Consider the following 14,183-nt stretch of genomic DNA (forward strand, 5'->3'; position numbering starts at 1 on the left):
CAAAAATGTTTCGTCGTAAGCATCTAAAAGACAGTGCAGCAATCATGCAGGTATCCTCCAGTGGTTAAGAATTGAAACATCCTGTGGTCCCTGTTTGAATATGACAAAAAGTGGGTTTAGGATTAAAAAAAAATGCTCCTTTCTCAGCTCTTCAGAGCAGGTTTCTTCATTCAGTAGCTCCCGTGTACACCTCCCTTTTTACCCATGTATCTGTTGAAATTAACACACTGAAATCTTGACCTTCAGCATCAAATTAATTTAAATGTTATTAGTGTTATATGTGCTCAAAGAACAGGATTGTGTAAGCTTTGTTTCTGTAGCCAGCCTGATGTAATACTTACTGCTAAAAATATAACTTGTTTATCAAAGCTATGTGGCAAAAGTGTGTAAAATCACTTCTGTTATCTAACTGAGGAATACAAATTGTCAGATCATGTGTAACACCAAGATGTAGCGGTATTCCATTGTGCTTATTGCTTTGACCATCATCTTTAGGAACTCCGAAGGAAGCTAATAACAACAAAATGGTAGCTAACAGTAGCAGCTAAATGTGAAATTATGTACAGATTGGCAAAATTCCTGTTACAGACCAATACCAGCTGGCATAACGGTTGTGGTTTGTGGGGGAAAGAAGGGATAAAAACATAAAAGCTTTGACATCTGTGCTATGTTAGACTTCTGTGTTGAGAGTTTGGGAACTGAACTTTGACAGACAATATGGATATGGAGCCTTTGGTAAAGAGCAATGTTTTTATAGCATTTTGGAGAAAACTTCAAAATAAAAAATGAATAGAACTCCAGGTCCTATGAGGCTATAAATCATTAGTGTAGCTAACCAGTGTAGTGTTGCAAGTCATGCTCTCTTTGCCCTGTTTGCAGTGTTTCCACTGTTGTGATGGTGCTGTCACTAGCCAAGTTGTCTTTGGGTATGTAACTTCCTTTTACTGATGAGATCTGCAACAACAAATAGCATCAGGAAGATGTAGATCCTGCTCCAGTGGCTGGTTACGAAGAATTGCTTGGAGATGCCATTTGGATAGCATTAAGAGGTGACAAGAGGTTGCTTCTGGTTATGACAGTGTTGATGTGCTTGGTTTTGACCAGGGAGGAGGGTGTTGAGATGCAGCCTCATGAAAGGAGAGAAGGAGAGAAGCAGCTTTGGTTTTCTAGAGAACTGTTAGCAGTTCTATGAATGGCAACAATTATTTAAAACACCACACTGAGTCTGTCAGATCACCTTGGCGAGGAGTTGGTGAGACAGGAGTGAGTCCTCACCTTGGATGCTCAGGTGTTGTGTCCTCATCACTCGCATTTCCTGTTGATGTCAGTGGTTCCAGCTACAGGGTGGAAGGGCAGCAGAGGAATGATGGTTTGACTCGCTCCCTCTAGCCAGACTACTTCTGGAGTTAACACTGGCAGTGAAGCCTACACGCTGGCATAAACTCATGACACGGAGCACTTTGTTTTTGTCTCATCCTAGCGGAAGGAAAATTGTCACTGGTTACTGACTGTGACTTGCGTAGGTCTTCATCAGGGCACAGCGCTGTACCAACAGATGGTTAGGGGGTTGAAGAAGAGCTAAGAGAAAAATAAACAAAAACAAGCCTACTGAGTTTAGAATTGCCTTGGGGAAGACAGTTCCCCTATATGCATTTTTCTTGTGCTTTTCCGCAAACAGCATTTCACAAATCCCAATTCAACCATGTGATGTGAAGCGAGTTTAGGAGTGACTGTGCATCCTGTTCAAATGTTGACTCTTGTGTGTTGTACCTTGCGGAGTGATAAGTCTTCACCGTACGGTCACACTCTTTTGTTTGTTTGGTGGTGGTGGATGGTTTTTTTTAGATTGCTCTTCAGGGATTGCCTAGCATTTACACAAAGATGAACTAAATGCTGCCATTTCTAAGGAATATTAAAAAAATTCTCACTCCTGTTTAATATCTTCAGTCAGCAGATGCGTGGTATTTAAGTGGTTTTCCCTTCCTCCTTCACCTTCCTCTGCAAAAAACAAACAGTCATGTGCCCCAGTGGGGTGGAAAGAGTAAAACACCTGACTGGCAGTTGTGTGCAGTAACTTGCACAATAAATGTATTCATACTGCACACACAAAAAAAAAAATCAGCTTTTGTATACTTAAAGCAAGCATGCAAAAGCCTGGATTTTTTTAATGAGTTGGAAGACAAGATTTTTAGTTGGGGGGAAAAAATAGTTTAGGTTTTAAATTATTATTATTTTTCTGTTTAAAAAGAAGGAATTAATCTATTAATCTTAATTCCTCACATTTGCATGTCTGCAGTGCTCTTTTATAAAAAATATGGTGGTGTCTTTTATTAGGTGAACCTGTATACCTGGAAAGGATGGACTCTCTTCTAGAGGCATAAGTACATCCTCAAAGGTCTTACTTCAGATTTCAGTTTTGAAGTACCAGCTGTGATATTTAGCATAGTAAAAGGTAGTGTCTATGTAACCTACATCTTGCACTTTGTATTTTAAGATTGAGATTATTGTACCCCCAGCACTTTACTACTGCTTTCCCAGTATGAAAACAGGAAATCACCATCAGATGTTTGCGTCATGCTTTTGTCAAGACTGATATTTGTTTCTCCAAGACTTTTCAGCTATCAATTTGATCCCTGCTGTTTCTGTTCATCAGGCACCACCACCCCTAACCTTAAAATAACCTGAAGAGATTACTTTAACTTCAGCTGAATGTTCTCATGCCTGTTGTGGTGTAAGGGTTTTGTTGTTTGAAATGTCACGTTTATACATGCCATTTAGATAATGAAGTTCATTTCAGTACATATTCTTGTTAATACATTTTTTTTGAGAAGTGGCTCTAGCACTGTGGTAGTTCTTCTATTTTGCATGGAAAGACTAAAAGGTTAAGCAGATGATGAATAAGCATAACAGCTTCATACTTCCTCCTCCCGTAATAGATTCTTTTTATTGCTTCTAAAAATATTGTTGAATTACTGTGGAAAGCAAAATACTAATTTTGCCTTTCCAATTGTATTTATTGTTGTTGTTTTAATTGTATGTTGGTTTTATGTTGAAAAGCAAGGATAAATTGCAGTGTTAACTTCAACTCTTGCGTTTCCCAGAGTTAAGTATTTCTGTGATACTGTTTTTTGTTCTTACTGTGTGCATGCATTATGGTAGACAGTACGCAATGCTTTTTGTGTGACAACCGTACATTTTCACTTCCAGTTAAAAAATGAAAGCGTAGCAGCTAAGTTGATTTTATTTCTCACACGAATAAAGCTGAATGTTCTTGTGGGAATTATGCTATCAGCCTCCTATTTTGCCTGTGCTTCTAGGTTATTTATGTGAATCTTAGAAAATTACTTTTTTTGACTTGTACATTAGTACTTGTGTATGGACTTACACACACACACACGTATGAAAAAAATGTTTTATATTGACAATAAGAATTTTACATTAAAAATTTGCCTTCTGTTTCCAAGTTGTTTGTTTGTTTGTTTCCAAACAACATAACTGTAGGAGGATTTGGAAGCCAACCCTTTTAGGGGTTTGGCTTGTTGCTAATGCCTCTCTCAGAGAGATCTTTGGAAAACACAACACTGTTTTAATTTTAGGTGGGGAAAAATACCTTTTTCAACCAAAAAGAGGGAGTTTGGATGGGTGACACTGTGTATGTGTTAAAATTATTTGAAGGTTTGACCATGTAGACTGCATTCAGTAATTCCATATAGGCTTGAGTAATTAAGTCTCTTTTTTTTCCTGTTTGTTCTTTTTTTATTAGGAGAAGTATTTGCAATATGTGGGAGCTGCAGTGCTTTGGGAAACTGGAATCCACAAGCTGCAGTAGTCCTCCAAACCGATGATTGGTAAGATTTTTTGTTGTGGTGTTTTTTTTTTTTTGTTAGTTTGTTTTTCCTTAGAAGTAACTGCAGTTCTGCGGCAACAAACTTGTTCTGGCTCATAGTTCCTAAATTATTAGGCTATATGTGCTATTAGTAAAACTCTCCAGAATTTCTTGTGTTGCCCTTGAACGCTTTGATGCTTAGGAATGCGTCTAAGGTAATGTTCAATTTGAGTATGTTTTCAAGTTATGAATGATGTTTCTACCATTGTTGCGGAATAGTTCAGAAGTACGGTTGTAGACACTTGAAATAAGAGGCTGCTAAGGATCACTTTCACTCCTGTAATGGAGCATACAGGAAGTTATGGGAGATGTTCATAGTGTTTAGCTCTTAACCTGTATAAGCTCTTAGAGTGCCTATAAAGAGATGAGAAGATGATTTTAAAACAAGACTTCTGTTAAAAGTCTTAAGTGTTTTGTATCTATATGAAGATGAGTGTATACAAAAACAGTCTAGACATGGCAGAGGGATACAGTATTCTTTTAAATTTGAGCCCTACCTATCATTATTCATCTATATGATGCAGAAAATAGGGCTCAAAGGATGTATCTGTAGTTCTGCCAGTGGCTTGCTGATCTTGCATGAATCCCTGAATTTCATCATGTTTTCCCTACTAGTTAAAGGAAGATGAGAGCTCTTCAGATCTGTAGATTAGAAAGTGCAGTTTCCGTTCGAAGTACTTATTGTGCTTTTTTTGCATGCTTGGCTACCCTTGTGTCTTTCCAAACAGCTCAGTCACTACTTCAACATTGGTAGGGAATGGCTGAAGCATTGACGCAGAATGGCTAAACCAATTCAGTTTGATACTAAATCATAATATGAAATAACCTGTAAAACGTGTTATGACATTGAGATGTGAGTGAGATGACAGTAGAGCTGTTAAGCTAAAATAGTATTTAGAACTTTGGATAAAACTTCAGAAAACTTGAGATGAAATTCTTGAAATTGTTCTCTTTCCACAGTGAATTATGGAAAGCTACTGTAGAGCTTGTTAGAGGTGTTCCTGTTAAATATCGGTATTTTAAAGGGTACTTCTTAGAACCTAAGGTACGTACAACTTTTTTAAGTTGGCTCATCTTCTGTGATTTGAAATAAAAAGGATTTTCTGAGTTAATCTTGAGGTTTTTAGAGAGAAATCTTAATTGCAACATATGCTTGTGGAAATGACAATTCACTTCTGGAGATATGTGACCGTATACAGTTAACTTAAGTTATTTTGGTTAAAATGTCTTTTGTCTTTTACCCTTGTTAGTGCTTTGGATATTGAATTCCAAGGGTATTGAAATGCCTGAGACTATTATAAAGCTTAAGCAGTATGGAGAATTTTTTATTAAGTATAATAGGGCTACAATAACTTACTTAAATGAAGACTTAAGTAGGGCAAGGATCTTCAGCATGGATGCAAGAGGTAGTAGGAGGAAAAACGCTTAATGTGAACAGCTTTATTTAAATTTGCCTAATCTACTACAGTTTTAAAACTGCTGAAGATACTTGGGTAAAATATGAGAAGTATTATCTAGCCTTTGTGCTGCATAATTAATACATGTTAATTTCTTCGAGTGAAGATGAAACAAGGAATGGGACAGCCTGGTGTTTTCTCTAGGTTTGTATACACCTATTTGCATGACCTGACTGAAGAGGCAGAGATGTGCTTTTTTTTTGTTTGTTTGTTTTTGCAGGTATTGATGTAAAAGTTGCATGAGAGTTGAATATGTTTGGCAGTATACTGGTCTGTAGAAGTCATACTAGGATGGGGGAGGAAGCTCTTTCTTTTTCAGACTAGGGATGAGATTGCACACAGAAAAATAAAAAAGTCAAGACTAATTTGGAAACTAAGCAGCTACTCTTCAGCTGTTTTTCTTGATAACACATAATAGCTGTAAGAAGTAATCCGTTTAAAGTTATCTTTGCTGTCTTGCTTACTCTATTAATATCCTGTAGCTATTTACCTTGGGCTTTAGTTCTTCTTTGAAATAGGGATTATGAAGGCTACAGCTAAACATGCAGAGGAGTTGTGGAATAAGCTGGTCTATATATATATATATATTAATATTTTAAATTATTGAAGAGCTTGGAAGCTTTTGTCAGTTGAACTCAGCCTTCTTTCACTGAAGTGTTAATGGAGGTGTCATGAAAATTCTCAGTGAAGGATACTAATTGAAATGGAACTTGAAACTGTTCTGCTTTTTATTATGGCAAGTGAAACAGTCTAATCTGAAACTGATACTTGCGTTGTTACTTTGAGGTAAAAGAAGGGAAGGCCAATAATAGTTTTTGGTTTGTTTTCTGGTGGTTTTTTTTTTTTTTTTTTTTTTTTTTGAGGCCAAAAGTAGGTCAGATTTTATGGCCTAGTAGATTGATCGGACTCATCTTTCTCACAAATGCCTATAGGCTTAAAATGTAAGCAATACCGCCTTAGGATAACCACACTTAGAACAGATTGCAGAAAAAGTGCTCACGGACAACACAGTTTCTGTTTTAACAGTTGAATAAGTTCACAATATGTATTGGTGAGTGTGTTTCTTTAAGTAGGTGCTCTGTATCGTGCACGCTTTATGTACCGTGTGATGCAGAGTCTGCCAAGGTAAGTATAAATTTTATGGAATAACAGCATAAAGAGCTCCTATATTTAAAAAAAATAATTAAAAAAAAAAAACCACCCTACAAAACCAAGTATGTGAATTGCCAGGGTACATGGTTATCTGCTTAGCAGTCTCTAACCTGTACCTGTTAAGTATCCAGTACCACAGAACCTTTTATCATAAAATACATTATTTTGTAGTTGGGGTCTTTGCCCTCAGTGTTTTCCTTTCTGTAATTTTTTTGAAGAACAAAGAAAAAGCAGGGTCTCTTCATTCTAACAGGCATGTAATATACCCTAGAATGCAAATGAGTCCGTGGAGGACTTCAGCATTAACAACCCTGTTAAGGATAAGATCCTTCTAAATTAAACTCTCAATATTTTTATTTCAATAAATGTGTTTGAATTGCATGTGATTTATCTTCTAAATTGGATAGGCTTGCAATATATGATCCTTCAAACACTGCTAACATTTTGTTAGTGCAATTCTATATGTCATGGTCTGTAGTTGGATAACTTAACTATGTGTAGACTTAAATACGTGTTGAAGTCTGCATATGTCAATTTTACACGACATAATTGATTAAGCAATGTTGAAGATAGATCTGTTTTAAGTTATCATATCCTTCCTTTCTGAAACAACTGCATCTTTGAAGGAGCTTGAGATGATCACATCAGCATGGGTGCATGTTGACCAAGTAGGGGTGGTGCATGTTTACACAGAGAAATGATCGTTTCCATATCCAAAATGTTACTACAGACTAGATGGGAAAATAAATACAACAATTCACGTTTTGGAAACAACAAATAAAGAGTATTTTTCACACATGAAAAAAAAAAGTTGTCACCTGATCTGATCTCTGTTACTATTTTGCTTGAAGGGTAGTACAATGTCATGGGAAGTTTGGCTGGTTGGCAGTAAACTATTTTGATGTTAACATGATTGTGGTTACATAAATAGAGCATTATTTTATACTTAACATAGAAATGTATAGCATATTTAGGAATAGGAGTACAAATAAATGAACGTATACATAAAAAATACCTTACTAAAATATCTGTAGAAGTCTTGAATTCTCGAATATTAAGAGTTTCTAACATTATGAACATTTTAATGATTATATGAGTCATCCTAAGACTTTCAAAAGAAAACTAAATAAAGGATTTGATGAAACAAGACAGTAATTTCAACTGGTTTGCTCCAGGTTTGTTTTTGTCTTAAGCAAAGTCCAGTACCAATTACCTTACTGTGATGGTCTTCCAATCTTTTATTCTAAACATAGGTTATGTTTGATTGAAAGAGGGAGAAAAACACCAACAACCTGCTTACCTGGCTTCAAATTTAAATCTTGTGGGTAGCATATGTTTGAGGAGAACGTTTTATGTACTGTTTGTGTGATATGTTTGAAAACGTTAGTAAGGTCAATACCTTATTCTGTTTAGCTGTGTTCTATATTTGTTTTTCCAACAGTAAGCAAGCATGGAAGTTCAGGGTTATTTCTTTCAAGGAAATGTGCAGTAGCTATGTGTGTGTGTAGTTGGATTTTAAAAATTGTATTGGTGAACGTCTCACATGTGTAAGAATACTGCTTTACTATAGATATTTTAAATAAGACTTGCATTTTTGCTGAAATACAAACACGTCAAATCCATCTAGTGCTTGGAATATAATAATCAGGGTGAAATTTAGGTCTAGGCCCAGTAATTTCTCTAGTAGCAAAGTGCCTTAGAAAACCTGTTGCCAGGCTGATAACTGGTGGTTAACCTGCTGATAACAGAGGAGCACTGCTGCTGTGAGTACGCTGAGGTAGCAGGCTGTATTCAGCTGCTGCTTGAAGTATCTTAGAGGTGCTGTTGCCTTGTGAATTAAGTGACGCTGAGTCTACGGCTATTGTTGTTTCATTGGTCTTTTGCTTAATTATTGTCTCTTATTTGGTACTGAAATCTGGAGGTGTTTCTGTCAGAAATCCACCACAGGCAGTGAAGTCTAATTCATTTAGCTCTGACCTGTTCTTGAGGCACATCAATATCCACTCCTGCAATAGAGTTTCAAGAAGTTAGCTGTAAAGTGCAATTGGTTAAATGTCGTTGTGGTCTTTGTTTATTTTGTTTTGTTTTGATTTTTAAGCTCACCTTGTTTTTCCTAATGTCTACTCTGTTGTGTTGCCTTGGATCAGGAATCTTGGCACTGGCCTCCTAAACTGTCATTTAAACATCCAAAGAAGTGCCTTAACTTTTCAATTGTACTGAGCACCCAAGCACTTCATCAGACTGCTTTGAACTTCTGGAAGCCACCTCATGTTATGTAGGCCTTTTACCCTGCATTTCAAAACGTCTCATGACTTACTGGGGGGTCCCCAGCCTCTGACAGTGTGCGAAGACTTTTTTTAGAAGATTCCTTTAAGTCTTTTCATAGCTTTTTTAAATTGCATCAAATGGTCAGTCAAAGATCAAGGATTATAATTTTATGGACCTGATTTAAAATAAATTCTCTGTGTTGGTAGAGAGGAGTTCATGACATACAGTGCCACTCCGTATAATCTCTGTGTACTGCCCACAGGGATGCTTGGTGTGACACTTGGGTACTTGTCCTCTAAAGGCTGTCCTAGCAGAGGCTGGCTTTTTAGGGAACAATACCATGCAATAAATGTTGATGACACATCATCATTTGCTACAGGCTGGTCTGGACAGGACTAATGTTGGTATATATTGCTGAAATTGCATCAGTATTCTAACATCACTGGAACAATGACTAATGTGTAATGAAAACAGTTGCAGTTATTTAAATTCATATAGGCACAAAATCCAGGGATTGTGAGAGAGCTCTCAGTCACGTCTGCTCATACTTGCTAATCCATTGCGCTTCTTTTCTAGGTAGTTTTGCTTACCTCCTTGTTTTTAGTATGGAAATTGAGGGTTTCTGGGATTAAATGCATAATCAGCTCACTGTATCTCTTCCAGGGGGTGAAATTTTAACTATATCCAGTGTGTTGTGCTTATTGTTGGAATAACATTACTCAGATTTTGATTCTTAATTTTTTTAACATAAAAGTGAAATGTGGAATTACAGTAGTGTATTTATCCTTTCAGAAATAAGCTGTTATTATATTTTAATATGATATGTTGATTGTTTCTACAAGTAGAAGCTTTTGTTTGCCTTTTTATAGGAAACAGCCTAATGCATGCTAGGACAGACTTTGATTCCCCAGCTTTGCAAACTGCAAGTTCTGCATGTGTTTATGGGACCTGCTGTTGGAGAACTTGCAGGCTTATGTGCTGTTAGAAAACGGTAGCCACTCTGCTAGCAAACACAGATTTCAGCTTTGAAAATGGGAATTTTATACAGAAGCATGGATCTGCTGTGAAAAATGGGAGGGGAAAAACTTCTGAGCTTTCCTACAAGTCCATAAGAACAAGTATTGTGGCAACAGCAGAGGAAAGGATTAAAACTACCCTGTAACAGGAATCAATAAAAACAATAATACCATCTTATTTTATGTATATTTATCTGTATTATATCTTTAAAGCAGAACTTTAAACATTTGTGTTTTTTCCTGACATGACTGTTAAGTATGGACACTTCTGAAATCACTAGAAAAATCAGTCTGCACTCTGAATCTTAGCTAAAAGCCAACCCTTCCTCCTGAGCACTTCTCAAACCTTTGGCACTTGCTCTTACAAAACCAAACCATAGTAGGTTAAATGTGTTTGATGGTCAAGAAATACCATCAGTTGATAAAGAATTTACTTAGTGGGCTGTAAGACAACAAAGTATTCAGATACCCGGATCTGCTGACTTGGAATCATGTCTGGGTGTGCATGTTGATCTGAAATCTGTTTAAACAAGAACCTGAAGTACTGGGACAAGTTGACATTGAAGTCAATATGACTCAGGTAGGCAGTAGTAGCTAGTCTTTCTGAAATTGAGCCATTTAGGCCCAAAGCACAAAAAGGACAAATTCTTCAGCTATTTGATGGCATTTTTAATGACTCCATACCATGTTAGGGAAACCTGACAACCTCTGAAGGTGACTGAGCTGGGATTCAGGCATATTCTGTCTGTTGTTAAGCACTGGTTGCCTGAAAGTTCTAACCTGGAAAGCATTTTCAAGTGGTACTGTTTTGAAAGAAGAGATAGAGCTACTGTTCTGTTCATCTGTCTGAGTCTAGACTACGTTTGTCAACAAAACTAATTTTTGATGGAACAACCTAATCTATCCTGCTTCAAACAGAACAGTCTGCAGGGAGATTCACTGCTGGCTGATTGCATTGTGCCAGTGTATTTTTCCTTCTGAGGCAGTGAAATTCCATTTCTGCTTTAATTGGATGGTAGCTAACTTGTTCTATGCCACAAGTAGAATAACCGCATTAGATAGACTTGGAATTATTTGAGCAAATTGTGAGGGAGAAACCACCCCAGCAGCTCCTAACTGCATGAATAGATGCTGGGTGCTGTTGAGAATTTCAGAGATGTGGCTTAAGTGAATTCTTTTTATAAATTGCTGCAGGAGTAGAAAATGCACGTAATGAGTTCAGAGATGCTTTTTTGTATTCGAAGGAGACTATGCTAGTTCAGCGGAGTAGCTATAAGCAGCAAAGATTTAGTCGTTCCATTTAATGTCTCCATCCTGTTGGACTTTTTCAAGTTTTGTCATATGTAGTGTGACACATCAGGTAGTAAGTTGTAAGGGGGTAAGAACCAAGCCTGACCTGTTTGCTTTCTTTCTTGCTTTCTTTCTTTCTCTTTCATTCTCTTTCTCTGTCCTGTTCTTTTTTTCTTTCTTAAATTTATAAGTTTAGTTCACAACCATCCCAAACAGATTCATGGGTAGAAAATCAGATATAACAAAAGAAATTATTGCAGACATTTAACTTTTAAATTACAGACTATCGATGGTCCCTGCGAAGTCATAGTTCACACGTGGGAGACTCATCTACAACCACGATCAATTACCCCTTTAGGTATGGGCATCAACTGCATCTGTTTGAGGCATATGCATAAGATTGCTAATATGCTGCACATTGGTTTAGAGGGATTGATAATGAAAGCTTTAAAATACTTAAATGTATTACTGTGTTGGAGGTATAAACATTTTTTTTTGCACAACATGGACCTTACTCTCAAAAAAAAAAAAAGTGTGTATATATATATATATATATATATATATATATATATATATATCTGTAAGTGGCTTAAAAATTGAGTGGGTGTAAAATTTTTTGCTGCCATCCTTAAGATCATGTGGGTTGTTTTCATGAACTTTTAAAGTAATAGTTTTTTGTAATTTAATTCTTTGAGACTAAGGATCCATATTTTCATTTCCAGAGAATGTGGGGAGGGGGAGGGTGTGAATTCACTACTGTTTTTGTTTAAATACCATTCCACCAGTAAATTTTTAAAGCAAAACTTTTTAATTAGGCTTCTTTAAATGAATGGCTTCATGTAAAAAGAGACATGAATGAGCTAATTTACCCGGCAATTTAGCAGAAATTTATTTTGCTGGAAGAAAGGGTGGCATGCAGACTTGTGTACAAGTTTCTAATGCTTTTCTGAGATGGGAAAATATGGGTTTCTTTGCTTTTTTATTTTTTTTGTTAAGAGTGTTTGAAATAACCTTTGAATGTAGCTTGTAATTCAGATATGCTGTTATAGGATGGCATGTTTTAAGCACTTGTCTCTTCTAGGATATGAAAAATGTTATTTTCTCCACACTTAAAAGTATACATCTATTGAATATCTTCTGATTCATTGAAAGAATACTTCTTTTAGAAAGCAGCTTGTATTAAAGAAGCTGTAAATAGTGAATAGTGCCATGATCACTGTTTTTGGGGGGTTAACTTCATTTAAATTAGTGCAGTTAAGTGTTGGTGTTCCTGTAACAAAGTGATGTTTTTATATTCCTAAGGATCTAATTAGGGAAGCAGCCCACCCTCTGTTAGGGTTAAGAATTTCTCTCAATTCAGATAACTTCGTTCATGCAGTTAGGATTTTTTTTTTTTTTTTTTTGAGTACCACTCAGTGCTTTTTGTCTCCTTAGTAACTGATTAATGTCAAAAATAGCCTCTGCAGAATTCTGTGGTTAAAGATGCGTTTATTATTTTTTTTTTTTTTTAACGGACCATGGAGTTTAAGTTAACTTTTATCACAGAAGCTAACTTTACCCAGGATCTGTTCGTATGAAATAGGGGCTTTCTTCATAAGCAGTCTTTTAAGAAAATGCAGCAAAACCAGGATGTTAGCACTTGGTCATTATGATCCTGAATTGTTGCCTAATGGTTTTTAAAAATGGAGGGCAGGACTATGATTCTTCCTAGAAAAGGATAGGGTTCATGGCTGTAAGGACAAAATTTTCTTAAAGTTTGTTTTGAGTAACTTGTAGTTTGTGCAGATTGCTGCAATTCTGTTAACGTTGATGAATTGCTTAGCGCATAAAGATTTGAGTTACTAAAACTTTGGAGAGGGTAAGGATGAAAGGAATTGTGGAACATTTTGAGTATTTCATCCTAGGATAGGGTTTCTCTCACATGGACAGAATAAGCAGGCTGGACAGAATCGAAAGACTCGCTTGATTTAGAAGCTTTAAATGTGCAGGAGAACAGCTTTCTTGTACGTTTGCAAGAAACTTGAATGTCTTGGACACTAACAAGCATTTTAGATTCTAGTAGGACAGAGATGTTATGAGCAAACTGCAAAACTACACAGCCTTCTTGCTTTTTCTGAGTTCAGATTACTTCAGGTAACACAGGCATCTTAGGGCATTTCGGGTGTTGATAGGTTTTTCCTGTAGAAAAAGCACAAAATTGGAAAAAAACTTTATAGTAGGTTGCAATCAACATGCTTGTTTGTTTCACTTTTTCCTACTTTTTATTAGACACACGTTTTGGTAATGAAGTGGAAAGGTAGAATTTAACTTGGCAAAGATTCCTTTTAGTATGCATACTAATAAGAATCTTTCATGCTTTTTTTCCCCTCCTTTCAATTCTAGAAAATGAAATGACCATTGACGATGGATACTTTGGAATCCATAGTAAGTGAGATAAATTCATCTTTACTGTATACGTGTTAACAAGATGAAACATTGTAGTTGAAAAATATTGTGAAATGCTTAGTTTGTTTTAAACATGAGTTTTCTGCTTGTGATTGCTTCTTCGGCTTGTACAGTTGGTTTTATACCTAGCATTTGTGAACACGCTCAGGCTGTAACTCCTAACGTTAATAAAACACAGCTAAGATGAGCTTAAAGATTATCAGCGTACTGGTGTTTAAGATCAGAATTTGTAAACTTTAAATTATAAGCATGTATTTTTGGAAAGGCAGAATAGGCTGTTAGCTTTCTCTTTAAAACTAGCCTTAGAAAGAACTCTTCCTGACTAGAAGAATGTCACTTAGACAAAACGTACAAAAATGTGCTTCATCAGATGAGCACATAACTGCCAAAACCTCATGTTCTTGTGCATGGATGTGTCTTGCTTTTGTCTGTTAGAACCCACCTCTCCCTTAATGTTCAACCCCTTGGCACCTGAGTTAACTCTTTGTCATGTTTCATACATCTTGGCTTCAAGTTTTTCAGTTTTTCTCCTATCATCCAAGGATACATTTTGCTAGCAATTACTTGAAACTGCAGAGTCTACTTTGGCATGTAGTCTGGCAGCTTATGCTTTCTTTGTAGGCTTTCCTTCTCCTGATGGTTGAGGGTTTTCCTCTCTGCTTTTTCCCT

General features: G+C 36.4%; 1 protein-coding gene across 5 annotated transcripts in view; it reads left to right on the forward strand.

Annotated features, from left to right (window-relative positions):
- GPCPD1 (glycerophosphocholine phosphodiesterase 1) overlaps window positions 1–14,183 on the forward strand; it is a 42,675-nt gene that overhangs the window by 9,519 nt on the left and 18,973 nt on the right. For all 5 annotated transcript variants that reach the window (XM_032185573.1, XM_032185577.1, XM_032185575.1 and 2 more), the window contains exons 3-6: window positions 3,764–3,848; window positions 4,847–4,931; window positions 11,352–11,427; window positions 13,452–13,493. In XM_032185573.1, coding sequence (XP_032041464.1) covers window positions 3,764–3,848; window positions 4,847–4,931; window positions 11,352–11,427; window positions 13,452–13,493 — 288 coding nt within the window. The remainder of the gene's footprint in view (window positions 1–3,763; window positions 3,849–4,846; window positions 4,932–11,351; window positions 11,428–13,451; window positions 13,494–14,183) is intronic.

This window comes from Aythya fuligula, chromosome 3 (genome assembly GCF_009819795.1).
Source record: "Aythya fuligula isolate bAytFul2 chromosome 3, bAytFul2.pri, whole genome shotgun sequence".
NCBI lineage: Eukaryota > Metazoa > Chordata > Aves > Anseriformes > Anatidae > Aythya > Aythya fuligula.